The 25,508-nt window shown below is 40.1% G+C and overlaps 1 protein-coding gene and 1 pseudogene across 5 annotated transcripts in view; one reads left to right on the top strand and one right to left on the bottom strand.

Annotated features, from left to right (window-relative positions):
- Positions 1 to 2,336: 2,336 nt before the first annotated feature.
- LOC126076221 (eukaryotic translation initiation factor 4E type 1B-like) lies at positions 2,337 to 6,407 on the bottom strand (annotated as a pseudogene).
- Positions 6,408 to 6,565: 158 nt separating this feature from the next.
- Positions 6,566 to 25,508, top strand: part of TASOR2 (transcription activation suppressor family member 2) — a 77,893-nt gene continuing 58,950 nt past the window's right edge. For all 5 annotated transcript variants that reach the window (XM_049882059.1, XM_049882058.1, XM_049882056.1 and 2 more), the window contains exon 1: positions 6,566 to 7,272. In XM_049882059.1, coding sequence (XP_049738016.1) covers positions 7,212 to 7,272 — 61 coding nt within the window. In that variant the 5' untranslated portion in view covers positions 6,566 to 7,211. The remainder of the gene's footprint in view (positions 7,273 to 25,508) is intronic.

Raw genomic sequence — 25,508 nt, 5'->3', positions numbered from 1 at the left:
AGACCGTGTGACAGAGTAGAACTTCCCCATAGGGTTTTCAAGGCTGTAGTCTTTACATGAGCAGATAACCGGGTCTTTCTCCTGCTTAACCATTTCACCACTATGGCTCCTTAATAAGTCAATATACCTGCTGCCATCGAGTCGATTCTGACTCGTAGCAACCCTATAGGACAGATTAGAACTGCCCCATAGAGTTTCAAAGGAGCGCCTGGTGGGTTTGAACTGCCAACCTTTTGGTTAGCAGCTGTAGCTGTAAACCACCACACCATGGAAACCAAAAAAAAACCAAACCCGTTGCCATCAAGTTGATTCTGACTCATAGCAACGCTACCAGGGTTTCCAATAAGTTAATGGTGGATACATAATAGTATCATTAAATAAAACACTAAATTCAATTAAAAAAAGACAGAAAAAAATTAAAAAGGAATCAAAGAATAGAAGGGGAAAATACAAAACAAATAGTAATATGATAAATTAAACCTAACCATATTGATAATTACATTAAGGATAAATTGTCTAAATACTCCAACTAAAAATCTGAAATTACCAAATTAAGTTAAAAAAAGCAAGACCTGACTACATGCTCTCTAAAAGAAACCCACTTTAACTGTAAAGATATGGATAAGCTAAAACTAAAATGATGGGGAAAATAGACAATGCAAATAATAAAATAAAGCTGGAGGGGCTACAGTATACCAGATAGACTTCAGAACAATAAATATTATCATAGACAGAGTGATATTTCATAATAACCAATTCATCAAATCAATTCGCCAGCCTTAAATCTGTATGCACCTAGCAACAGAATTTAAAAATACACGTAGTAAAAATTAATACAGCAGAAAGGAGAATTAGTCAAATCCACAATCCTAGCTGGAGATTTCAGCACTTCTCTTACTAATTGATAGAACACACAGACAGAAAACCAGTAATGATACAGAAGAATTGAACAACTTTATCAATCAACTTAACCTAATTAACATTTATATAATACTCAGGAGAACAACAGCAAAATGGACATTCTTTTCCAGTACACACATTCACTAAGATAGACCTTATTCTGGGCCATAAAACTACTCCCAACAAATTTACAAGGATTAGAATAATAAAAAGTATGTTCTCTGACCAAAATGGAATCAATAATCAACACGAGTGTTATCTAGAAAATACTCAAGTATTTAAAAGTAAACAACATAATTTTAAATAATCCAGGTGTCAAAGAAAAAATCAGAAAGGACATTAGCACATGCTTTGAACTGACTGAAAATAAAACACAACATATTAAAATTGGTGGACTGTATCTAAAGCAGCATTTCAAGAATAATATATAAAATTTGAGGCTTTTATTAGAAAAGAAGTTCTCATATCAATGTTTTAAATTTCTACCTTAATTAGAAAAAAAGAGAAGGAAGAAAATAAAGGGAAATACAGAAATAAATGAGACAGAAGACAGAAAATCAGTGAAACCAAAAGCTGGTTCTTTGAGAAGATCAATAAAATTGATAAACTTCTTTACAGAAGACGCAGACATTTTTCTCTTGCTGCTTTCAAGATTTTCTCCTTGTTTTTTAACTTCAGCATTTTTACTATGATGTGTATGTTTGTAGATCTCTTTGCAGTTACCCTACTTGGAGATCATTGTGTTTCCTCGATATGTAATTTATTGTTTTTCAGTAAGTTTAGGAAGTTCTTAGCCATTATTTCTTAGAATATTTTTCTTCTCCCTTCTCTCCTCACTTTCTGGTACTCTTACTACGCATATTCTGGTACACTTAACGTGTTCTTGTCCAGCACCGTTCTTGTCTAACACCATTGCCCTCCTCCTGTGATCAGTGGATGCAGCTTCTCTGCTAGGCAGCCGCCTTCTCTGCCAGGCAGCCGCCTTCTCTGCCAGGCATGTGCCATAACTCAGCTTCTCTGCCAGTAGCTGCCCTCTCTGCTGTGCAGGCCTCTCTGCTGTTGGGCTTTTGGCCATTGGGCTCCCCACTGTCAGGCTCTCTGCTGTTGACTTCTCTACCACTAATTGGCCCAGCTAATACCCTACCCCCAGATGAAAAAAGGAAACCCAGAAGTTCCCTCAATCTCTTCCCCCCGGCTCTGGCTCCAGGTAATGCTGGGCCCTCCCCCACAGAGCTAGCCTCATGCCTAGCCCCCAATCATATTAAGAAGTGTTCATATTCACTCCAGGACACAGGAAGAACCAGCTGTTTGCCCCCCAAGTCATGTCAAGGAGCAGCTGTGTAAGCTGCCCTCCCCCCATCATGTACACACACACACACACACACACACACACAGGCTCTGGTCGTGAAATTGAAATGTGAGTGTTCCCGAGACCCCTATACACTGCAAACTTGTTCCTGGTGCTCTTGGTGGCTATGCCCAACGTGCAGCACGCTGGCCTGGCTCTTCACCTCCCGTGTCCACACAGTAATCTTGTGCCCTTTGGTGCAAATGTTGACGACAGCCCCACATGCCTCCTTCTATGTTCCTCAAAGCTCTCCCGTATCAGACACAACAGTGTCTCCAGAGAAGGTCCAGCTCGCTGTGGCGCTGGTGCTTGGCGAGGCTGACCAGCAAGTGGCCACCCTGCTTAATCCTGATGCTTAATCCACATGGGATGGATGCCATCCTTGAACAGAGTGTAGTTGCAACCAGTAGAGTTTACTGGCCAGCTGGATGTGACTGTACGTCTCCCAAAAGTCCTCCACAGTGTCAAACTTGGTGACCAGATGCAAGACCTGGCTGAAGTCATTCTTAAAGAGCCACAGAGCCTACCTGTTCTGCAGGGTGTGCAATTCCAGCTCCACCTCCACTGCCTCCATGGGGCCTTCATCATGGGCCTTACTCCTCAGAGGGAGCAAAGCTGTGGAGGAATTCAGAGCCCCCTTCTCCTCTTCTACCAACACCCCCACTGCTGCCTTCTCCTTTTCCTCCTCTTTTCCTTTCTCCCACTTTGGGATTCTACTTTCAGCCTCTGTCCCAGCAGCAGCTCTCCACTATTCCTCTCTGCCATTAGGCAGCTAACTGGGCCAGCTCACAGCCAGTATAGCAGCTTGCTCAGCTCTCATAGCTGCTCTCTCACATTAGGCCTCTCCTGCATCAGCCCTCTCTGCTACTAACTGGCTTAGCTCACAGCCAATGTAGCAGCTTCAGGATCATTTAGCTCCCCTGTGGTTCTGCTTCTCTACCAGCCCAGCACTTACCCAACATCTCTTTCTCAACTGGGCGGCTGCTAAAACTTACCTATTTTAGCTGTTCGTATATCCCACTCCCCCTTAGTTACAAGGCAGGGCCTCCCTCACCAGACCAGAATTCAACCAAAGGTCAGTCACCCATGAGATGTCAATCAACTCAGGTCTTGTTAATTACCAGATAAAAGTCTCAAAGCATTAAGTTGTTTACAGCTTACCCAGGAAGTGTCAATCAACCTGGGGAATCCCCTGAACAAAAGTAACAAACCCTCTGGGGTAATCAACAACCTGGGAGTAGCACTCCTTTCCCCCAGGCTGTTTCTCCAAAGAACTAGGGCAAAAATAACAATTTCTGAGGGTTTAGGGGAAAATCTCCCAAACTCTTTTGCCAAAGAATCAAGGCAAAAAGCCACTCAAAGGATTGCACCACAGAGGGGGGCAGGAATAAATATGTACTCAAATAAAACCCCCAACTATTATACCCAGCGTGCCTGCCTTCTACTCCTAGGTATACACCAAACAAAAATGAGTATACATGTGCACCAGAAGAGAAGTAAGTACATTCATAGTGAAGTCATCAACTAATAAATAGGTTCTTGTCAAGCAGACAAGAGAATTAAAGCCAGCCAGATGCAGAGTTGGAAGGACAGAAAGATTTATTCGCAGTTTGCAAACTGGGAGACAGGCAGGGTCTTGTGACCTAAGGCTGCCAGCTCCCCCAACTAGGGTAGATTTGCACCTTTTATAGGGAGTGACATACATATGCATGGACAGCAAGGGGAGGATCTTCAGTCTTGCGATAGGAAGATGCACATGAAGTCCGCAAGTGTCGGATGCCTAATTCTTGTTGTGTGGTCCTAAAATGGTGATTTGCTTGCTACTGTCACCTCTGGAAGGTCACATAGCCAGCAAATTCATAATACGCCTGGGCCTCAGCCTCGCACTAGGAAAAGAGAAGAGACCTGGGGATTCGACCAATCAGGTTGAAGTGCTGTAGCAAAAATGTAGCAAGAGTAGGCTTTCTGAAAAACAACTATTATGGGATGGTTAATGACCTTCTCATGACCACCTGGTTCAATAGCAGCATTATTCTTAATAGCCAAGACTAGGAACAATCCAGATGTTCATGAACCATACGGTGGATTAAAAAAAAGTGCTACGGAGGTGAGATGAGATGGCAGAAAGTGATAGGAGCTGGTTGAATGGGCATGGTAAATCTGAGGTGGAAAAGAGTGTGCTGTCACAGTATAGGAATAGCAACTAGGGTCACATAACAATGTGTGCATAAATTTTTGTATAAGAAACTAATGTGAGTTGTAAACTTTCACCTAAAACACAATAAAAAAAAAATAAAAAGAAAATGTGCTATATCCACACCTACTTATATTGCAATGAAAATGAAAAAACACACAAAACATGATGAATCTCATATAGTATTTCTCCAAAGTAATCAGACACAAAGCAATTCATATAAAATTCAAAACACAAGCAAAATTAAACTATGAAAGTTTAGGGATGCATACTTCAATGGCAACTCTGTAAAGAAAAATAAAAAAGATTATCTTGGAAGTTAGAATAGCGGTTATCTTTAGTGGTAGAGAAGGGGGTAGTGATTGAGAGAAAAGGGGAGACTTTGGGATACTAGCATGCTCTATTTCTTGACTGAGGTGGTGTTTTCATGAATGTTTGCTTTGTGATAAACTGTACATTCTGATTTTGTGCACTTTTTTTATTTTATGGTTTATTCCCTGCTTCTCCAGCCAGACCTCTTCAGTTCTTGAGCATGCTTAACTTCACTTCTCAGGGCCTTTGCACTTCCTTTACCTTCCACTTGTCAAGCTCTTCCTCCAGATCTTCCAAAACCAAACCCACTGCCCAAGTCGATTCCAACTCATAGCGACCAGATCTTCCAAGGACAGGTTGATGCAGTTTGTGTCATTCAGGTTTGACTTCAAAAAAAAATTTTTTTTTTGTTTGACTTCAAATGTACCTTATTCAGCTCTGCCTCTTCTGTCCCTGGCCTCCAGCTTCTGCCCCCATTCTCCAGCATTTCCAGTTTGTTTTCATAGAACATATCCTTATCTGAAATTATATTTTGTTGCTGTTTACCTGCTTGGCCTTCAGCTCTAGAGTAAGTTCCCTTACACGCAAGGACCTTGTCGATCTTGTCCTCATATGTAATCCTGGTGCCTAAGACAATAACCTGGCACACGGCTTCAACTGAATGAATCTCTTCCTATTTCCATTGCACCGCACAGTGCCTGGCTCAGGGTATCTGTAGCACTTTATACTTCTCATTGGTATTTATCACAGATAAGGAGAGAGCTGAGTTAATGTTATTTATGGTCATCTTGGAAACCCTGGTGGTGTAGTGGTTAAGTGCTAGGGCTGCTAACCAAAGGGTCGGCAGTTCCAATCCCCCAGCCGCTCAATGGAAACTCTATGGGGCAGTTCTACTCTGTCCTATAGGGTTGCTATGAATCGGAGTTGACTGGACAGCACCGGGTTTGGTTTTGATTTGGTAGGGTCATTTTGGAAACCCTGGTGGCATAGTGGCTAAGTGCTACAGCTGCCAACCGAAGGTTAGCAGTTCAAGTCCACCACGCACTCCTTGGAAACTCCATGAGGCAGTTCTACTCTGTCCTAGATGGTTGCTATGAGTCGGAATTGACTAGATGGCACTGGGTTTAGTTTTTGGTTTTGGTTTATGGTCATCTTGAGCTCTGGTGGTACAGTGGTTAAGAGCTATAGCGAGCTGCAGCTGCTAAACCAAAAGGTCCACTGTTCCAATCTACCAGCAGCTTCTTGGAAACCCTATGGGGCTGTTCTACTCTGTCCTGTAGGGTCCCTATGAGTTGGAACCAACTCAACAAGTTTGGTTTGGTTTGGGTTATGGTCATCTTAGTTCCCTCTGTATAGATCATAACCTTCTAGAGGCGTTTTCCTAGGGAACTAGCACATCCACAAATGTTACATGTGTTCAACACCTGTTAAATTGAAACAAGGATGATATTTGGGAATTAACACATTTTGGCAAGGAAAAAAACAAGCGTCGCGGCAGTTGCGCTGGGAGACCCTTAAAGGAGCCAACACCCACGTCTGTGGTAAAAACCAGCGCCACCGATAGCCCGCGTAGGCACTCCACAGGACGCGTACAGGGTCTTCCCGCCCGCGCCTGCTGCATCTGGCGGTGCGCCAGCCAGGAAAGCCAATCATTGGGCCCCGCTAGCCCCTCGCGCCTGCGCAGAGGGAAGAGGCAAGTGCCGCGTGTACGCCGAACGCGACCCGCGCCTGCGCTTCGGTATCTGCTCTGTGATTCGTTCCTACCTCTAAGGATGATGTTATAGTTCAGTTTTCACTTTCTCTTTTATTTTTCTCATTTTCCTTCGGCCGCGAGGTTTTACTTCCGGTTGCTTGCGATCGTGTGTAAGAAAGTCGACATGTTACCTCAGGCCGTGTAGCGTCACGGGGTTCTTGCTTTTCTATGGCCTTTTCGGGGAAGAATTGGAGGCTTTGCTGAAAAGCGCGGGGGACCTGACGGCTTCGAGTCTCGTCCTTGACCCACCGTTCCTCCGTCCTTTGAGCACCTTAGAGCGGCGTCGATTCGAGAGCGACACAGAGTGGCTCAGGCGCCGCCGCCGAAACCGGGACTCGGGGCTTCCCACTCTCCTAAGTCGTCCCCGCTTTTACTCGTAGTCATCTCCTCCCCGCGTTCTTGGCAGAACGACAGAGAGAAAAGATTGGCTGTATTGCAGGCGAGCTGCAACGTGAATAGGCTTGGGTTCTTTTGAGGTAGAATTTTGGAGAGCTTTTGAAAACTTGGGGTTGAGATCGCCTATTGGAAATTCAGGAGAAGGGGAATATACAGAAGCTACTGGAGGTTTTTATTACAAAGAGGAAGAAAGACGTCACTTTAAAAAAATATATAATTCGAAAATATATGTTATATGTGTCACATTTGGCCAGGAGGGACCGAGAGAAAGGAAGCACGTGTGAAAGGAGCAGACAAAATCTAAAAGCATGGGAAAGAAATCGAACAATTCTCTGAAGTCTTCAGGGGCGGCGGCAGCACAAAGTACAGGTAAAACTTCATCGGTTTTGGGGCGCGCTGTTTTGTGCGCCTGTGTAGACGATTGGAAGGAAGGCAAAGCTCCAGTCTTCTAAGGCTAAATGCATGATATAGCTGCTTGGGACTTTTGTAGTTGCTGTTGGTGGCTTTGCTGTTACACTTTTTAAAATTATGATTGGTTTTGCATGTTTTTCTTGGATGACTGATGAACGCGTTGATGCATGTTTGCCCCAGGGCTTCTAGCCAGCTGCTCTGTTTGGACCCCCTGCTAAGAATTTGCATTTCCACCCCAGATGTACTGAATCACAATCTATCTTTGAACAAGATCCCCCAAATTATTTTTATGTATGGTAAGTCCAGTGGTTCTCAATTTATCATGCATAAGAATTACGTGGGTGTCTTGTTAAAATGTAGATTGTGATTCAGTGTATCGGGTGGAAAGGCAGATTCTCAGCTGCCAGCCCAACCGGAAGGAATCGGTTGAAGCCCTGAGCTGGAGTGAGAGGGGTTGCTGTTTTTCTGGAATCATCTCTCCTTTTTGAATAACTCGGTCTTTTGCAACCTGTCGGCATTCTCAGCGCTGCAAACGTAGATCTAAATTGTTTCTAGGAAGTCACCATTTTACTAGTTCGTATAGGGCTTCAAGGAACCCTGGTGGTGCAGTGGTTAAAGCGCTCCGCTGCTAACGGAGAGGTCGGGAGTTCAGATCCACCAGCCGCTGCAGAAAGATGTGGCAGTGGGCTTTCCTAAAGATTAAAAAAGCAACTAGACCAAATCTGTTGGGGTCCTATGGCACTCCTATAGGGCAGACTAGAACTGCCCCACAGGGTTTCCAAGGAGTGGCAGATGGATTCGAACTGCCAGCCTTTTGGTTAGCAGCCAAGCTCTTAACCGTTGGGCCACTAGGGTTCTCCATAAAGATCATAGCTTTGGAAACCCGTGGGACACAGCCCTTCTCTGTCCTGAAGGGTCGCTTTGAGTCGCAATCGACTTGATGGCAACCGGTTTATAGGGCTTCAATGTTCGTCGTTCTTCACGGTTTTGAGAGCAAAAGCGTAGAACAGTTGAAGCATTTGTTTTGAGTTACTCGTCAGAGGACAGCTTCATCCTCATGGGTGTTATGGCTATGTTTTAAATAGTTGGCAGATATTACTCACTTAGTTTGGACTCGCTAGAAAGTAATTTTATACGGTTTCTTTCTTTTTTTTTTAGAGCATACGCAGCAAAACTTTCACCAATTCAATTTCTACTTGTATTTTTCGGTGATATTGATCACACTCTGCACCTACAGGGTCTTTGTGAAAGTCTGGTGCTCAGGTTTCTTTCTGAAGAGACTTCAGGGCAGTGCTTGACCTATTTTTTCAGTAGATGTAAAAGAAAGAGGTCTATCTGCATGGAAGATTATTAAACAAAAAAATTGGGTAATGCACAAGGAATGTCATAATGTTGGCCTGTGCAACTCAGCATTTTGTCTGAAGGTGGCACTAAACAGCATTTTGTGGGAAAACGTGGCATGTTAACCTCATAATTTGAGGAAGATATTTTAAAAGTCCTCAGATTTCTCTTAATCACCACTTTATTTGTAATCTGTAGATTTAGGTAAGCTTTTCTTACCCTTCTTAATTCTCCCTGTAAGATAAAATTAGAATGATAAACTTTTTGAAAAATATCGTACCAAGTATATAACGTTATTGTGGTTTACCATTTAGTGACCTGAGGGCCCATGGTGTTCCAGAAGGATTAAAATGGAAAAAGGGGAGGATCGTGGTATTTAATATTACAGGATGTGAGGCTGGCTGTAACCCTGCCCACCAGGTTTGTAACAAAGCTAAGACAGGCCAGAGAAGAAATAAAAAGTGAAAATATGTTTGTCCACAATTATTTTAAGAAAAAGACAGTGTTTGAAAGGTTGTATTTTCTATTTCTGTAGAATTGATTTCTTATGAGAATGTGGGATAATATGCTTTTGAATTTCCCTCAGATGATTGTACCGTTTTATATTCACTCTCTCAAAAAGGTGTGTTTCTGTCTCCCTGCTAGCCAGCACTGTATGTTAACAATATATGTATTTTTATATTTTGTCAATTTTGTAACTGAAAAGACTATCTCATTTAAATTTTATATGATCCTTAATAAGAAAGTTGAACATTCTGCTGCTTCATACCCTTTGCTCATTTTTTATTGTGTTCTGAACATACTTCTCTGACTCATTTAGGTATTACCATACTGTTTTAATTATTGTAGCTTTATAATATATTTTGGTACTTTGTTTTTAAAAAAGTTGTGGGTTTTCCTTTTCCATTTTCTCTTGCAGATGAAATTTAGAGTCATCTTTTTACAAAACAGTCTATAGAAAATTTCATTAGGGTATAGTTTGTGATCGCATTGAATTTGCAGATTAATTTGAGAAGAGAGGTCCTTTGGAGTTTTTCTTTCTGGGGAATAGGTGTATCTCTACCTGTTTTTTCTCTTAGAATTTTTGTTGTGAAATATGCCATTGAGATGCCCAGTTTAAAAAAAAAAAAAAAATCTGTGTATCCTACTTAGTAAAACCCAGTCACCCAGTGCTGTCGAGTCAAGCATCACAAGTTCTTTAGAAGCCCTTTGTGTGCCTCTTGAAACAAAGCATTTCCCACCGCTATTGCTTTGGTCATCTTGGATTTTATCTTAATTATTGTCTTGCTTTTCTTTATACTTTTATCAGCTATATGTGTGACTTTAACCAACACATTGTTTACATTTGCCTGTTTTTGAGCTTTATTTAGAATCATATCGTGTATTTGTGGGTTGCTTTTGATCAACATTATGTTTCTGAAATTAAGCCATGTTGAAGCGTGTAATTCGGTAATTCAGAAACTTCTTGGTCTCAGGAGTCTTTTACACTTTTAAAACCATAGTAGATATTAAAAATGATAAATATTTAAAATATATATTACCCAAAAACCCAGTGCCGTCTAAAAATATATATCGGTACATTTAAAAATAATAACAACAAACCTATTGCATCTTAACATAGATAACATTTCAATGAAAATTAACTCTTTTCCCAAACAAAAAAAACTTAGGAGAGTGGCATTGTTTTACATTTTTGCAAATTTTACTATTTTAGACCAGTGGCTCATGTCTGTTTCTGCATTCAGTCTTTTGTAATATGTTGTTTTGGTTGAAGTATGTGAAGAAAATCCTGCCTACTCAGCTGTATACTTGGAAAAGGGAAGAATATTATAATAGCCTTTTCAGGTAACTATAGGTATTCTTCTTTGATAACTCATCAAAACCTAACAGTTTCTCAAAGGTTAGCTGCAGTGTAGAATTTCAAACCATATCAGTGGACTTTTTGTACTCTGTGACATTAAGATCCATTGGTCTGTCTTGCACTTTGAAGGAATCTTTCACACGTACGTTGGTCGTTTGGAAAATACTGGTTCACTGAATCATGCAGATTTGATTGGTGACATATTTCATTGTATAACAGTTTTAAGAAATGATATACATTAACATGACCACTCTGGGAACCATTTTAGGCTATTACAATTAGTGCTTTCGTAACCTTCTTGTTCAGGTCTTCAAGTACAAATACAGTAAAACCAGCAAATCCTGAAACCTTTGTAAGGGGGTGTCATGGATTAAATTATGTCCACCCCCAAAATATATATATCAGTTTGACTGAGTCATGATTCCCGGTATTGTGAGACTTTTCTATATTTTGTAAATGCTGTCTGTGATGTTAATGAGGGAGGATGGGTGGTAGTTGTGTTAGTAAGGCAGGACTCTGTCTACAAAGTTGAATTGTGTCTTGAGGCAGTCTTTTGAGATGTAAAAGAAAGAAGGGAGCAGAGAGACAGAGGAACCTCATACCACCTAGAAAGCAGTGCCTGGAGCAGAGTGCATCCTGTGGACCCGGGGTCCCTGCACAGAGAAGCTCCTAGTCTGGGGGAAGATTGATGAGAAGGCCAACAGAGAGGGGGAAAGCCTTCCCCTGGAGCTGACACCCTGAATTTGGACTTTCAACTTACTTTACTGAGAAAATAAACTTCTCTTTGTTAAAGCCATCCACTCGTGGTATTTCTGTTATGCAGCACTAGATGACTAAGATGGGGAAACGTGTCAGAGAAGGAAAACTCAAGTATTTTCCGCTAAAACGAGTGATAGGAAAGTGGTGACTGTACCCTGTCGAAGGAGTAAATCTTGGTGAGACCTGGGAGTACAAGGCAATGCTGTCGAGTTCCAGCTCTCAGAGGTTTCGCTGTACAGTATATAGTACTTTTGCTAGGGCAAATTCGTAGTGAAATTGCTGGGTCCCGGGAAGAATATGTGCATGTTCAACTTTACTAGATAATGTAACTTTTCTGAAATGGTTGTTTTGGTTTATATTCCACCAATGGCAAATGTAACCTCCCATTGCTCCTCTTCCCTCCACATATGGCGTTATCCAGCTTTTGAATTTTTGCCAGTCTGGTGGAAGTGAAATAATATACTCTTGTAGTTTTAAACCACATTTTTCTGACTGAATTACTTAAAGAAGTTGGTTGTCATTTCATATGTTAATTGGCCAGCAAATGTTTTCTTCTGTGTAATGTTTAATCATGTTTTTCCTACCTTTTTATTGGGTGATTGTTTTTTCTTATCAAATTGTGGGAGTTTAAAGTATATGTACAGTGAAACCTGTGAGAGCCAGAGCTTGACAAGACTGCCTTGTTTTTGCAGGTCTCACAAGTTTTCTGCCTTTGACAGAGTGTACTTTTCTATCCCTCGTTTTAGTGGAAAATATTTGAGTTTTCCTTCTCTGATAGATTCTTGCCTTACACAGGTTTTGGCCTTTGCAGGTTTTACTGTATATACAAGTTGATAAACTCTTCCTATTGATTAAAAAAATAATAAATTTATTTAAGCATTCTTACCTGGAGTGACTGTCACCCACAGCCTCTCCAACAGAATGCCTTGCCAAACTTGGGGATTTTTGATTATGTGATAAGTGAAAAATATTCTGAGTTTAGTTTAAATTTGTATTTTATTATGACTAAAGTTGAGCATCTTTACATATGTTTAAGGATTTTTTTTTTTTTTCCCGAACTGTTCTGTCCTTTGTTTTGAGTTGTTCGACTGTAGGACTTTACTTACTCTGAATACTAAGCCGTTTGGTAGTTAAATGTATTGCAGATATCTTTCTTTGTAGTGTTTTTTGATGAGCAAAAATTCTTAGTTTTAATATAGTTGAATTCATCAGTCTTTTCCTTGATGGCTTGTGCTTTCTGTTATCTAAGAAATCTTTCTCTACCCCGAGATTGTAATGAAATTTTCCTATATTTTTTCAGAAAGTATTAGATTTTCATTTCATGTTTATATACTTGGAATTGGTGTTTAAGTATAGCGTGGAGTATAGATGCAATTTAAGTTTATTCTCATGTGGTAGAATTTACAAGTAAATCCCCTTGGGACTGAAGTTTTGTTGGTGGAAGATTTTAGACTAGTGGTTTAACTTATTTAGTCATTACAGCGTTATTTTGATTTTTTTTTTTTTTGGTCACTTTTGGTAAATTAGATTTTTCTATGATCCTGTCCATTTTGTCTAACTTTAATACTTACTTTCACAGGGTTGTTAAAAATGCTGTTACTGTCTTTAATGTCTGAAGCAAGTATAATTATGGCTCCTGTTACATTTTTTATATTGAATATTTGTATCTCTCTCCCCAGCCCCCTTTCACTTAATCCATCTTATCTGCGGTTTATCAGTTAGTCTTTTCAGTGAATCTTTTTCAGGCTTTCTTATTATCTCCATCATATGTTTCTTTTTGGTTTTTTTGTTTTTTCTCTTATTAAACTTTATTTTGAGGTAATTATAGATTCACATACAGTTGCATGTTTTGCATGTATCTCTCTTAAAGGGCATCTGTTGAAATTTTTTAAAATGCAGTTTAAAGATACTTCCTTTTAGTTGGGACATACAGTCCATTTATATTTAATGTAATTACTCTTTGTAAAAGTAGTGTGGCAGAGGTGTCTGACCTCCCTGTCTACGAGGAGTGAGAATCATTCTCAGCATCAGCAGCCCAAGGCTCTAAGGTGGAGGTCAGACATACCTCCTCTTTCCAGCCTTTCTACCGATTCTGACACCGTCTGTCCCTCCCATAACACTCTGAACTTCTCTGTTGAAATAACAGATTACAGTTCAGGACATACTCAGGATGTAGTTCTTTGATTAGGATAGCCTCTTCTTAGCCATGCTTGCAGGCAAGCCTGTCTCTGGCCCTTGGCTCCTCAGCCTATGCCCTGCTCAGGCAAATGTTACAAAGCTCTTTAGCTCCACTAGTAAGTGCCAGGGGCCACCTCACTATGACAGGAGGCCTAGGCCTGAAGGCACTCAGCTCTCATTCCATGGACCGGGAAGCCCACCGCACCATCTCTTGATGGTCTCCTGGTTTTGTGGCCTCTGTTGCCGCTGCTTCTCACTCTTGCTACTGCTGCACCACCATTTCTCTCTGTAGTCTTTCTTTCTCTCCCCCCCCCCCCCAGTCTAGGAGGGTCTCAGCACAGGGATCCCAGCTCCCATCTCTTCTTGGTGGTAGTCAAGTGCTCCTCTACTCTGGGATTGCCTCTCTTTTAAGTCTAATGGGATGGCAAAATTGACCGATCCCGTCATTAGGATTCCATACACTTATTTGCATGGTCCCACCCACTACAGAGTGCTGTGCGCCTTATTTACATTATTAGCAAGGTATCCAATCCCCTTTTGGCCACAGGCACCTCATTTGCATAATCCCACCCCATCATTTGGTGGGAGTTACAAAGACTGTGACTAGAAGGGCCATATTAAGTAACTCACTGCACTGCGCTTATATTTTGATTTCTGTTTGTCCTAACTATTACGTATTTCTTTTTCTTTAGTTTTTCTATTATTTATATATAGACATTTGGAAGTTAAATTTTCAAAACTATATATCTTTTTTTGATGATTATCCTAGAACTATCCCGCATGTATCCTTGACTTTGCACGATCTAAAATTAACAAATACCTTAACTTCCTCTCCAATAATATAAGGACTTTAGAATTTTAACATTATTTAACCCCTTCATGACATATATGTTGTTATCATGTTTTAATTCTTTACTTTGAAAAATTTCTACCAGAGAGGGAACCTGTTTAGAATTACTAGTGTGTCTTACAGTCAGTATTTATTTACATTTCCCACATTTTTATAACTTCCCTCATTTTTTAAAAATAATTTTTATTGTGCTTTAAGTGAAAGTTTACAAATCAAGTTAGTCTGTCACATATAAGCTTATATACACCTTACTACATACTCCCATTTACTCTCGCCCTAGTGAGTCAGCCTGCTCCCTCCTTCCAGTCTCTTTCTGTGACCGTTTTGCCAGTTTCTAACCCTCTCTACCCTGCCATCTGCCCTCCAAACAGGAGATGCCAATACAGTTTCCAGTGTCCACCTGATACAAGTAGCTCACTCTTCATCAGCATCTCTCTCCAATCCATTGTCCAGTCCCTTCCATGTCTGATGAGTAGTCTTCGGGAATGGTTCCTGTCCTGGGCCAACAGAAGGTTTGGGGGCCATGACCGCTGGGATTCTTCTAGTCTCAGTCAGACCATAAAGTCTGGTCTTTTTATGAGAATTTGGGGTCTGCATCCCACTGTTCTCCTGCTCCCTCAGGGGTTCTCTGTTGTGCTCCCTGTCAGGGCAGTCATCGGTTGTGGCCAGGCACCATCTAGTTATTCTGGTCTCAGGATGATGTAAGTCTCTAGTTCACGTGGCCCTTTCAACTTTCCTCGTTTTTAATTGCTGCTTTTATCTTAGACCATCAATCTGGGATTATTTTCATCTGCTTAAAGCACATCCTTTGACATGGCTTTAATTGATAATGAACTCTCTCAGTGTCACCTGAAAATGTCTTTATTTCATTCTCATTCTTCAAAAATGTTTTTGCTGAGTATAGACGTTTAGGGCTTTCTGTTTTAACACATTGAAGACCACAGTCTTGACTGCCATGATTGCTGTTGAAAAGTCAGCTGTCAGTCTGTCAATTCCTTTTCTGTTGTTAATTCCTTTTATTCTGGCTGCTTTTAATAGTTTTTCTGCTGTATTTGTGGTTATGTCTTTTTATGTTGTTGTTCCTGATGTTTTTTTTTTTCTTTTTATCTTGATCATATCTGCTAAAGGATCATCTATTTTGTTATTAGTCTTTTCAGAGAACCAGCTTTTGCCTTTATTGATTAAATCATTTGGCTTTTTGTTTTTAAATTTGGTTTCTTTTTTTTTAAATTACTACTGTTATCTTGAGAGAAAACCCTGTATTGTAGTGGTTAAGAGCTACAGCTGCTAACCAGAAGGTTGGCAGTTTACATCCACCAGGTGCTCCTTGAAGACCCTATGGGGCAGTTCTACTCTGTCCTTTAGGGTTGCTATGAGTCAGCATTGAGTTGACAGCAATGGCGTTTATCTTAGGAAATGTGTCTGGGGTATATGTCCTATCTTCTCCCAATAAGATTTTGCCAGCATTTAATTGGAGATCTAAATCCCTTGCTGATAATTCTGTATAAGGACTTGCCACCCTCCTTGGCATGGCAAAATAGACTCTGTTTAGAACCTTTGATGTACACCTGCTCCCTCACTGAGAGAAAAAATATTCAAGACACCAAGTCCTGAAGCCTCTTTTGTCTAATTGAGGTATTACCTTGTGGATACCGCCTACTTCACTGTGAGCCAGTTCTCTTGAATAGGTCTGCTCTTTGCCCAGGGCATTTGGGGTGGGAAGGAGTAGCAATAAAAATCATTTTTATTCTGGCACGGATGTCACTTTGTTTTGTCATATGTAATATTCAAGAAAATCCAAAGGAAGGACTTAAAAATGTAATGGTTTCTGAGAGAAATTTATTTCTTGGATTTTCTTATAAGAGGGACAGCACTACTTGGCATTACCCTGTAATAAATATAAATGAGTTCGATGTGGCCATTATATTACATGCTGATAGTTCGGTGCTAAAGCACAAATTAGTAAACTCAGTTTGATGAGGAGCCAAAACAGTGGCCAGAAAAGTCACCATATGAAGTCAGAAATGATTCTAATCTGAAAAAGTAAAAGGTGCACAATCTTGAATGTAAAAAATACGGTGTCCAAGAAATCTGTTGACTTTTTACACAGCATAGCTAGAGAGAAAACAAACTATAAGATATAAAAATCTGTTTGCATACAGAAAAATGCTTTTTGCAATTAGATTGAATTTTGAGAATGTTAAAACGATCTTCAAAAATTCAGTACTAAACCCAAAAGTATGCAAGCCAGTTAAGTAAAAAAAGTTTTAGTATAATTGATTTTAACCAAACCAAATCCACTCCCATCATTTTTTCCAGTAGTTATGCTAAATGATTTTGCTGTTTTAAAGTCATATAGTCAGTTGATCTACATGATCCTCATTAGTTTGCTTTGTGAGTTCAGACTTTGCTATATGTTTTCTGTGTGTTCAGCACAATAAAGGTAAAGATTCTTTAAGATCTACCAGTCAGGTTTTCATCTACCAAATGCAGATATCCCCTTGCCCTAGAGTTGATTCTGACTCTCTTGATCCTGTAGGGCAGAGTAGAAGTGTCCCATAGGGTTTCCAAGGCTGTAACTTTTTAGGGAAGCGGACTGCCACATCTTTTTCAGCAGAGCGGCTGGTGGGCTGGGTTCCAACAGTCCAGCGCTTAACCACTGCGCCCCAGGGTTCCTCTCCAAATGCAGATATACTACAGAAATGCATCTGCATATCCTAAATTATTTTGATTTAAAGATAATATTAATGAGTGGAAAGTAAAGGTGTCCTTAAGTCAGATTCAGGTATTTCACCACCACTACTTTTTCAGTTCGGTTTTTAATTTTGGTGAGTGCCTTGGTTAACTCTGCATGGCTTAGTGACAGGGGCAAGCACCCTGATCCGTATTCCAGGTCCTGTCCTTATCCTATGGGGGTCTCATCGGTTTGAATATGCAAAAGCATATTCAACAGGCCTTTAATTATTGTAAATTAAACAGAAAAAAAAAACCTTAATGCCCGTGAAACGGTGGCCAGTGAGGCTACATAGACGATAGTGAAAATGCTTAGTAGGAATAATGAGCTAGAATAAATTGGGGGTCACTGTAGTGAAAAGAACATGAGTTTTGGATTAGACCTGGGATTTGTAATCTGGCATCATTACAGGATGTCCGCAGGCTAGACACTAAAGAAAACTGAAACTTGGGAAGATATTTGTAAAATGAAAGTCAAACCATCCACCTAACGAAGTTATCGTCAGACTTGAAAGAATAGAGGACCAAAAACACGTTGCTTCCCAACCTCTAAACCCAAACCAACCAAACCCAGTGCCATCAAGTCGATTCCGACTCATAGTGACCCTACAGGACACAGTAGAACTGCCCCATAGAGTTTCCAAGGAGCGCCTGGTGGATTCAACCTAGCACTTAACCACTACGCCACCAGGGTTTCCCCCACTCTCTAGAGAAGACTAAAAGCAAGGCTTTTATTAGTGGTTATACCACTGTCTGTGGTAGAGCCGTGCGCGCCCTGGGCTCGCGGAGCTTGGCTGCGCCTCCGTCACGTGTTTACTTTCAAAAGGCGCCTTCTCAGTGCGCCGCGCGCCCCGCCCCTCGCTGCCTGCGCTAGTGTCTGCTGGGGCGGGAGGGGGCGGGCCAGGCTGGCTCAGCAAAGGCAGAGCCCCCTCCCCCACGAATCATGAGGTAAAGAAGGGAGGTGCTGGGCATGGGGAGGGGGCGTTTTCCTGACTGGCAGTAGTCTAATATAGACCCAGCCGCCACGTCTTCTGGCAGGTGTCTGAGGGACACCTTTAAACACCTTCTTGGGGGCTGAGCCTTCCTACTGGAGGTGGCTTTTCTCTACAGTACTGGGTGGGAAAGAGATGGGAAGAAAATGGACATAAACGGTGGAGTATCCTACCTTCAGATAGGGGTGTTTGGAGTAAAAGCTTTGGTCAACAAAGTCAGATCTCCGCTACAGAGATCAGGCGATGACAGACACGTTTGTGTGGTATTTCAGAGTGTTCACAGTACCTTTACTTACAATAAATATCTCATGGGATTATCGGGGGAGTTAAATGAATCAAATGTATGACAGTGAACTCTTGCAGAACTGCTGGAGAGGTGGTATTCTTACGGCACCTTTTTTGTGTAGACTTGCAACATTTCAGGTCATTTTTTGAAAAAAACTGATTGCATATGGGCTTTGAAATTCAAATAATAGCAAGTGGTACCTTGGTTTTTATTGTATCTGTGCATGATTATCTTGAATTTGGGAACCCTGGTGGTGTAGTGGTTAAGTGCTACAGCTGCTAACCAAAAGGTTGACAGTTCAAATCCACCAGGTGCTCCTTAGAAACTCTATGGGGCAGTTCTGCTCCGGCCCAAAGGGTCGCTATGAGTCGTAATCGACTCAACGGCAACGGGTTGGTTTTTTTGTTTATCTTGACTTTAGAAAACATTATGATTATTTAAAATTTCAGATAATACATAGAGCTGTAAAAAAGAAGGCAAAAATTACCTGTAATTTCTCCCATCCAAAGATAACTAAGTATTTACTGTGGTGCTATGCAGGAGGTAAACAAAATAAACAACAGTATCTGCGTTTATGGTCCTTGCATTCCAGTGGAGAAGATAGACCCCAAAAAGTAAATTGATGAAATTATTGCATGTTGTAATGAGTGCTTTAAAGGAGACATTTGTTCTAGGTGGGTTGATCATAGATTTATCTGAGGAGATAACTTTTAAGTTTCACTAAAGGAAGAGAAGGAACTAAGCCATGGGAAGAATGGGAGAAAGAGCATTCTAGTCAGAAATAACAGCGTGTACAAAGATCTTAACATAGGAAAGTGCTTGAAATGGAAGATCTTTGGTAGCCAGAAGTTAGTAGTGGAAGACAAAGCATAGGAAGTAAGCAGGAACCGCAGTATGCACGATCATGGCAAGGAGTATGGACCGTATTCTGAGTGTAAAGAGAAGCTTCTGAAGCATTTTAAGTGGAGAAGTGAAGTGACCTGAAAAATGAATTGATTAATTTTACTATTATTTTTTGTTGTACTTTAGATGGTTTGCAGAACAAACTAGTTTCTCATTAAACGGTACACATATTGTTTTATGACATTGGTTAACACCCCCACAACATATCAACACTCTCCCTTTCTAGACCATAGGTTCCCTATGGATTAATTTGTGAAATAAATATTTGCTAAAGTGTTTTTAGGAAACCCTGATGGGAAGTCATAACAATTCTATAAGAAAGATAGCATTGTGCAGAGGAGGCATATCTCAGGATCTGCAGCAACTGTCCAATCCCAGAAGTAGAGAACTCTACTGCAGCCGCTTTGGAAAATACGTCTTGCAGCTCCTCAAGTGGTTAAACATAGGTTCATATGTTTCAGCAATTCTACTCCTAGGTGTACATCCAAGAGAAATGAAGATATGTCTATACAAAATACATCTACATATGTCTCCATTACGTGTACGCAAAAAATGTGTGCATGAACGTTCATGACAATATTATTCTTAATAGCCAAAAAGTGGAAACAACCCAAATGTCCATCAGCTGATGAATAAAAAAAAAAAAAGGTGTATGTATGTAGTGGAAGTTATTCAGCAGTTAAAAAAAAAAAAAGTAATACTAATACATGCTACAACATAGATGAACTGTGAAAACATTACGCTGAGTGAAAGAAGCCAATCACAAACAACTACATATGATTTCATTTATACAAAATCTCCAGAACAGGCAACTGTAGAGACATTTTAGGTGAGCCCCCTAGCGGCTCCACGGGAGAAAAAACATGACAATCTGTTTCTGTGAAGATTTCAGCCTAGGAAACCCTGTAGGGCAGTTCTGTTCTGTCCTGTAGGGTTGCTGTGAGTCACAATCAGTTCAATGGCACACAACAAGAAAATAACAACAGGTATGGTTTGAGGTATGGTCATGGTTCACTTTGTTCCCCATTTTAATTGTTCTTTTTTATGGTTTTTACAAAGACATTCTTTGCCTATTCAGTTCTATTGGTAATGCTGCTGAAAATCCATATTTGGACTCTGAATATGTTTCATTGATGTATATGTATTATATCAGTGCCACACCCTCTTGACTGCTGTAGCTTTGTAGTAACTCTTGAAATCAGGTAATGTGAGTCCTTCAACTTCGTTCTTCTTTTTCAGAATTGTTTAGGCTATTCTAAATCCTTTCAATTTCCACAGAAGTGTTAGAATCAGGTCATCAGTTTTTGCAAACTGGGATAGTGTTGAATCTGTAGATTAATTTGATATCTTAACATCCCCAGCACTACATGTCTTCTAGGGTATCTGTTCCATCTTTAACATTATTGCAGCCTCACTCTAGTAAGCCTAATGTAATCTTGCTTATCAGTACTATATTGATATAATATACCCAGCCCATTTTTCAGCCGAAGACTTGCAGGGAAGGAACTTCCACACTGACTGATTGGGCCCCTACTCTGTACAACTCCCTCCATTATAGTGTCCTGCTTCTCTTGCACCAAACTCTGATTTTTTTTCTCCTCAGTTCAGTAGAACCCCCAAGTTCTGCTTGATCTCTGGTTCACTGTGCTGAGGTCCAGAAACTGTCCCAGGGAGAGAGCTAGGATGTTAGCGCGGCTCATCTCATGAGTTTACTTCTCCTAGGGAGCACAGTCTTGCACTTCTGTGACTGAAAACATTCGCCTCGTATATTTGTCTTGTTTTATGATTGCTTACATCAAGAAGGTACTAGTTACCCATACAGCTGACCAGATTTCTTAAATGCTGTTTGTGTGTTTGAGAGGAACATGTATTCTTTAATTGCTGGGTACAGAGTTAGACATACAAAATAAGCTTTTTAGAAATTTTGTGGTTCAAGTCTTAATTTCATAATTAACTTTCTTTGAGTTAAAATCTTCCACTGTAATTGTGGATTGATCAGTTTCTCATTGCAATTTTGACAGTTTTTGTGTTTATTCTTTAACAGTATTGCTCAATGCATTCATCCTTGAAATATTTAAATCTCACTCATAGACTTAAATTTAGTCATGATGTAATAAATATTTATCTCTAATTAAAAAATTAATTTTAAATAAAGCAAAAGGAAAAGATTATATACAAAGAATGAATAATCAATCAGAATTTTTAGTTGTAGTATTAGAAGCTGGAAAACAATGGAATAGTGCTTTTAAAATTATCTTCAATAGAATTTTATTTGCAGCCAAACTATCAATTAAATGTAAGAGTAGAATAAAAACAATTCACCTGGCGTGGTTGTTACTCAGGAAGCCACTCTACCACAATATTAACCAGAAAAACCCAAGGAGGAAGAAGATACGAGAAAACAGCTGAAGTAAGTAACTTGCCTAAGGTTACATACTTAGGCAGTATTTTTACAGAGCACAAGTTCAGATTGAAGCCAGAGGACATAGTGCTTCAAGAAGGCTGTCTCTTTAAAAAAAAAAAAAGAAATTTTGAATGTATTCAGAGGAGATTTTTAGTTCTTTAGAAGAATATCAGGCAGAATTAGTGATTGACAACTGAAAATTAAGCAGAGGGAATTTTAAATTCAGGAAAACAAAACATCATGTAAGAAAGGAAATTGACTACCCTATATGGCTCAGCTGTGATTAATATATATATAAGTGTTGAAACATCGAATGTTGATATTATAAATTAATGTTATGAGAATAAGCAGAGAAAAATTTTGTTTGTCTTAGTTTCTCGGGAGGGGGATGTTTTTCATTTAAGGAATAGCTAAAATTTTGTACAAGTATTTTGTTTAGAAATACAGAGTTATACCGAAACAAGCTAAAATTGAAAGTGGTTGCATCAGAGGAATGGAAATAGGGGTTCCCTGGGGGATGAGGCAGGGACTGGATAATCATAGTGGTATGTAGGCTTTTTATTTAGTGTAATTGCTTTGGTAAAACTTATTTTTTAAAAGAAGGGAAAACAAAAGGAAGAAAGATCAAGTATAGCTTGCTGAAGCTTACAAAACTAGAAGGACCAAGGCTCAAAACCTTGTCTTGCCTTTATCACATGTTGTACTCCCACACTTCATCCTGAGAAGGAGATGATCCTGAACACAATTGTTTGACATATAATTCTGAAGTTTTGCTCTAAATACTGACAACCACCCTTGTAGGTTCTAAAAAAAACTGTTCTAAAAATATCTGTTCTACCAAAAGCAGTCTGTAGATACAATGCAATCCTGATCCCAATACCCATGACATTTTTTAGTGCGATGGAGAAACAAATCACCCACTGCATGTGGAAGGGAAAGAGGCCCTGGATAAGTAAAGCATTACTGAAAAAGAAGAACAAAGTGGGAGGCCTTGCACTACCTGATTTTTGAACACATTTTACCACTACAGTAGTCAAAACAGCCTGGTACTGATACAACAACAGATAAATAGACCAATGGAACAGAAACTGAGAATCCAGATGTATATCCATTCATATATGAGCTGCTGATATTTGACAAACACCGAAAGTCTTAAATGGGGAAAACATAGCCTCTTTATGTGGTGCTGGCATAACTGGATATCCATCTGCAGAAAAATGAAACAAGACCCATACCTCACTCCATGCACAAAAACGAGCTCAAGATGGATCAGAGACCTAAATATAAAATCTAAAATGATAAAAATCATGGAATAAAAATAGGGACAACTAAAGGAGCCCTAATACATGGCATGAACAGTATGCAAAACATTACTAACAATGTACAAACACCAGAAGTGAAATTAGATTACTGGGAGTGCCTAAAAGTCAAACACCTATTCTCATCCGAAGACGTCACCAAAAGATTGAAAAGATTACCTACAGATTGGGAAAAAGTTTATAGCTATGACATTTCTGATCAGCATCTGATATCTAAAATCTACATGATCCTGCAAAAACTCAACAACAAAAGGACAACCCAATTAAAAAATGGGCAAAGACTATGAACAGACACTTCACCAAAGAAGACTTTCAGGCTGCTAACAAATACGTGAGGAAATGCTCACGATCATTAGCTACTAGAGAAATGCAAATCAAAACTACAGTGAGATTCCATCTCATCCCAGCAAGGCTGGCATTAATCCAAAAAACACAAAATAAATGTTGGAGGGGATGTGGAGAGACTGAAGCACTTAAACACTGCTGGTGGGAATGTAAAATGGTACAGCCATTTTGGAAATCAATTTGGCGCTTCCTTAAAAAGCTAGAAATAGAACTTCCATACGACCCAGCAGTTCCACCTCTTGGAATATACCCTGAAGAAGAACCTTCACATGAACAGATATATGCACAGCCATGTGCATTGCAGCACTGTATACAATAGCAAAAAGATGGAGGCAACCAACGTGCCCATCAGCGGATGAATGGATAAATAAATTATGATACATTCACACGATGGAATGCTATGCAATGATTAAGAACAATGATGAATCTCTGAAACGTTTCATAACATGGAGGAATCTGGAAGGCATTATGCTAAGTGAAATTAGTTGTAAAAGGACAAATACTGTATGAGACCACTATTATAAGAAATCTAGATAAAGTTTAAACACATAAGAAAATATTCTTTGATGGTTAGGTTACAAGGGTGGGGAGGGAGGGAGAGGGATATTCACTAACTAGATACTAGACAAAATTTTTTTTTAGCTGAAGGGAAGGGCAACACATAACAGGGCTAGTCAGTACAGCTGGACTAAACAAAAAGCAAAGAAGTTTCCTTAATACAACCAAAAGCTTAGAAGGCCAGAGTAACAAGGATGGGGGTCTGGAGACCATGGTTTTAGGGGACATTTGGGTCAGTTGGCATAACAAAACGTATTAAGAAGATGTTCTGCATTCCACTTTGGTGAGAGGCATCTGGGGTCTTAAACACTAGCAAGTGGCCATCTAAGATGCATAAATTGGTCTCAACACACCTGGAGCAAAGGAGAATGAAGAACACCAAAGACACAAGGTAAATAGGAGCCCAAGAGACAGAAAGGGCCACATAAACCAGAGACTCAATCAACCTGAGACCAGAAGGACTACATGGTGTCTGGCTACCACTGATTATGACCCTGACAGAGAACACAACAGAGAATCCCTGAGGGAGCAGGAGAACAGTGGGATGCAGATCTTAAACTCTCATTAAAAGACCAGGCTTACTGGTCTGACTGAGAGTGGAGGGACCCTGATGGTCATGGTCTCCAGACCCTTTGATAGACAAGATCGGAACCATTCCCGAAACCAACTCTACGGACAGGGATTGGCCTGGACTATGAGATAGACAATGATACTGGTCAGGAGCAGGCTTCATGGCTCAAGTAGACAAATGAGACTATCTATGTGGGTGACTCCTGCCTGGTGGCGAGATGAGAAGGAAGAGGGGGACAGGAGCTGGTTGAATGGACATGGGGCATACGGGGTGGAGAGCAGGAGTGTGCTGTCTCATTAAGGGGAGAGCAGCTGGGAGTACATGGCGGGGTGTGTATGGCATTTTGTGTGAGAGACTGACTTGATTTGTAAACTTTCACCTAAAGCACAATTAAAAAAAAAAAATCGTAACTCCTATGTGAAAAATAAATCTACATTGTGCCCATTAAAAAAAAAAGTTCAGAGGTACAATAGCTCCAGGTTAATTCAACACTTCAAGGACTTTCATCAGGGATCCTTCTTTCCATCTGTTCTATTCCATTGTCAATAATCAGTTGAAGATAGTATTGATCTGTTGGCTGATCAGTTCCCTCTTGGTTACAAGGAGTTCCAGGCAACACACCCTCAGACAAGGTTCTAAGAGTATAACAAGATGGAGGCAGGAGGGTACACCTTTTTCTCCTATCCTCTAAGAAAACTTACCCAGGATTCTCTGTAGATCTCCATTCACATCACATTGCCAGAATTGAGTCAAATTTTTATTCCTAAAACAATCACTAACCGAAGGGAGTGAAATTACCATAATGGAGTAACTATCTCCACCCCTCCCAGCTTCAATATAGCCACTTTTTCTAGAAAATCTTTAATATGTTCTAATATTTCTACCTCAACTCCTTTATGAAAAAAGGTGTTTTTTAAAATTTCATTTTCTAATTTTTTAAAAATATTTTTTAGGTGAAAGTTTACACAGCAAATTAGATTCCCATTCAACAATTTATACACAGATTGTTCCATGGCCTTGGTTACCGTCCACACAACGTGTGAGCACTCTCACCATTTCCACCCCACCTGCCCCGTTTCCATCCGTCTAGTTTC

The sequence above is a fragment of the Elephas maximus genome, chromosome 4 (genome assembly GCF_024166365.1).
Source record: "Elephas maximus indicus isolate mEleMax1 chromosome 4, mEleMax1 primary haplotype, whole genome shotgun sequence".
In the NCBI taxonomy this organism is placed as follows: Eukaryota; Metazoa; Chordata; class Mammalia; order Proboscidea; family Elephantidae; genus Elephas; species Elephas maximus.
This window is presented reverse-complemented; position numbering and strand designations above follow the sequence as displayed.